The sequence below is a fragment of the Lolium rigidum genome, chromosome 5 (assembly GCF_022539505.1).
Source record: "Lolium rigidum isolate FL_2022 chromosome 5, APGP_CSIRO_Lrig_0.1, whole genome shotgun sequence".
NCBI classification, from domain to species: domain Eukaryota; kingdom Viridiplantae; phylum Streptophyta; class Magnoliopsida; order Poales; family Poaceae; genus Lolium; species Lolium rigidum.
The window spans coordinates 98,711,528-98,714,669 of NC_061512.1; the positions used below are offsets into that span (position 1 = coordinate 98,711,528).

Here is a 3,142-nt window from a genome sequence, read left to right on the forward strand (position 1 = left end):
GCGACAGCGGCTGGCATGTTTACACGCATGATGTCACCAAGCTTTCTGCAAAATCAAAAATTAAATGCCTTCGATCTCTCAAACCGCGAATTCTGACTGACGGTTCATCTTCATCCAGCTTTTCTCTAAAAGGTCTTCAAAACATACTTTATGTTGGTATCATGGTATGGTTCGATGATATATTTTTTTCCCTTTTAAAGTTACCATCGAAGGGACCATGAGAGAAATTTGGGGACACCCACACCCTACCCTATTTTTGTCCCAAATGTCACAGAATTGGGGCATTCTCTTTTTGCCACCGACCCCTGGAGCTCATCACGGTAGCATGCCAGAGAATTGGGGTAGATTCTCTTTTGTGCACTATCAAATATACATTGCCTGCAAATTTTTAGATCCTGTGAGAACCTAAATGTTACACTATGCCCGGAACAGACACTTCACCACTGAACACATGTTTGCTACTCGGTCCGCTTAAATGCATCACACTTGTACATCTGAAACTCTGAAAATGCGCGGATGAGAGCGCGAACGAAACTAGTCCAAGACGGATGGATAGGTAAGACAGGAAATTGTATGCGTATCACTAATCGATCAATGAGAGGGCAGAGCTAATTTATGTACAACGAACAAGATTACAGGAATTCATCATCAGAAAATAAAAGTAGTTTTGTGAAATGTCGTATTCTAGAATGAATTTCACCAAATTTCTAAGAAGTATCTATATCTTTTGTTTTGTTCAGACTTCAGAAGCGTACTTTAATTCCAAATTCCCTTTTCTTCTCGTTGTAAACCTGTGATTACCAGTAGCGTAGTACGTTTATTTATCTGCAAAATGGGTGGAAGGCATGTATGCGGGTTCAGAAGGAGTAGAGGCTGCGCAGCTTGTCCTTGTTCTCCTCCCACCACACTCTCGCCTTCACCTCGCCGAACCTCTCACGGCTGCGATGCAACAAAACAATTCATCATTCGTTTTCTACTCACACTTGTCACCTGATCGAACCTGATGATATCGTAAAGAAGAAAGATGTATGACTTGTGTTGAGCAGGCTGGTACCTGAGCTCGACGTGCCGGAGCTGGAGGGGGTGGTCGGGGTAGGCGCGGACGGTGAGGAACACGCCCGGATCGTACTCCTCCACCCACTCCTTCCACTGCTGGTCGCCGACGTCCTCCTCTTCCTCATTGTCCTCGTTGTCCTGTTGAGCCGCCGCTGCTCTAGGTGTCCTTGGTGGTGGTGCTTTGCTGCCGCTGCGGTTGTCGGGTGCAGTGACTAGGCCCAGTATCGGCGAGCCCACCGTGCCGGCTGACCCGCTGCCGCTGGACGGCTCGCCGGAGAAGTTGGACGTCGACGGTGACCATGACTCCGCGCGGGGCGTCGTCGCGTCCTGTGCCAGCCAAATCACGATCGAACACTGCATCTGAGTGTAACCGAACCAAGCCATGCTCGATGCGATTAAGTGCGATCAATCACTGGATATATACCTGCGGCGCTTCTTCTTCGGCGGACTGGCATGGGCTGGCAGGCATGGCGCCCGCCGCGTCGTCATCGTCATCGTCGTCGGACTGGACGACGCTGTAGAGCTCGACGATGCGGTCGTGGTTGTCGGCCCACCAGCTCTGCGCCGCCCTCGCGTCGAACAGCTCCTCCCTGAACCGCACCCTGCGGAGGCGGTTGCTGCCGTCGGGCCGCGGCGACAGCGTCAGCAGCACCCCGGGCTCCGGCTCCGCCACCCACTCCCGCACGCCGTCATCCGCGCCGCCACAGTCGTCGTCGTCCAGCAGAGGGGAGCAGCACTTGTCGCAGTACTCTTGCTTCTTCCCTCCTTTCTTGTCCTCTTCAATGCGCAGCTCATGATCACGGCGGCGATCGTCGTTGTCCGCTTCGTCCTGCAACTGCGCCGGCGCGATCTTGGCCGACGGCGCTCCGGAAGCATCATTGTGATCCCCACCGTCAGCCTCCTTCCGCCGCCTCCGCCGCCCATGGCCGCCACCGCCCCCCTCCTTCGCCTTGAGGGACATGGCTTTCATCTGCATGCACACGACTATCTAAAATCACGCACGCAGCGAAGGATTCGTATTGACCGGCTGGAGGGTGAAACCAAGTAATTCAATCGATGGCGGCGGTACATACGTTCTTGGTGAATCCCCTGATGACGCTGATGGACCTGGAGACCCTGCTGTCGCCGGTGCCGCCGCGGAAGCACACGTGCATCTCGATCGCCGGCCGGTCGACCTACACCCACCTCTGCTTCTTCTGCTCTACTCCGCACTTTTGGGGGATCGGGTGGGGTAGAAGATGGAAATTTCAAACGAGGCGCAGTTAGTGCGGAGGGCGTATTTATTCAGATTGGCTGCGTACGTTGTTGCGCGAGTTATGGGCGGCGCAAACATTCCCGCTTTCGAACCTCTGCTGCGATCGAGCATTAGTCGGTCCAACGGTCGAGTTGGATTTCAAATGCATGTGAAGCAGGGTGTTTTCTGCAATGTTCCATGGTGCTTGTTATGTTAGGGTTGAAAACAGACGGAAACATGCTTTGTCGTTTTCGTTTCGGCCTATCTTGCTGGAATAAAAATGAAAACCGGAAACCTCAAAAACGAACATGGAAACGGAAATTACCGAACATGGAACAGAGATATGGATTGAAAACAAACAAACACAATAACGGTATAATACCGTGGCATGTAGAACGAAGGACACGCATAAATAGGTTGTCGCACGGGGAAGCGAGCCGTCGAGGACTCTAGGCGGCGGTCTGGTTGCACGGCTGCATGTGTACAATTATATTAGAGTAATTGAAGTTGGTATTTAGCGGAAAATGTAGGCGTACCTAGAGCACAGACCTCTCCGGGTTATATATCATGAAACTTTTTATATTTCGATGAAACTAGTTCTTGTCTTGTTATGTTTCGATGAAACTAGTTCTCGGTCTTGTTATGTTTCGATGAACATTTTTTGACCCATTGGTCACCCGATTATGATATCATGGCTACCATGTTAGTAGTGAACGACTTATATATATATGACACGAGAAGGAGTTGGCTACGATTACATAGACCCATTAGTCACCTGACTATGATATCATGGCTACCATGTTAGTAGTGAGCACCTATACGACGTGAGGAGAAGGAGTTGTACTACGATTA

At 51.0% G+C, this 3,142-nt stretch overlaps 1 protein-coding gene across 1 annotated transcript; it reads right to left on the reverse strand.

Moving 5' to 3' along the window:
• Nucleotides 1-857: 857 nt before the first annotated feature.
• LOC124656203 (putative protein Brevis radix-like 5) lies at nucleotides 858-2,210 on the reverse strand. The gene is made up of 4 exons (XM_047194989.1): nucleotides 2,130-2,210; nucleotides 1,481-2,026; nucleotides 1,055-1,383; nucleotides 858-939 (listed from the first exon to the last, which is right to left on the reverse strand). The coding sequence occupies exons 1-4, from the start codon at nucleotides 2,208-2,210 to the stop codon at nucleotides 858-860; spliced, it is 1,038 nt and encodes a 345-aa protein (XP_047050945.1).
• Between the last annotated feature and the right edge of the window lie 932 nt (nucleotides 2,211-3,142).

Coding starts and splice junctions, on each gene's coding strand:
- LOC124656203 (XM_047194989.1), bottom strand. CDS start 2,210: ATGCACGTGTGCTTCCGCGGCGGCACCGGCGACAGCAGGGTCTCCAGG. Junction 1,384..1,480: donor CCGAAGAAGAAGCGCCGCAG/GTATATATCCAG, acceptor TGGCTGGCACAG/GACGCGACGACGCCCCGCGC. Junction 940..1,054: donor CTCCGGCACGTCGAGCTCAG/GTACCAGCCTGC, acceptor GTTGCATCGCAG/CCGTGAGAGGTTCGGCGAGG.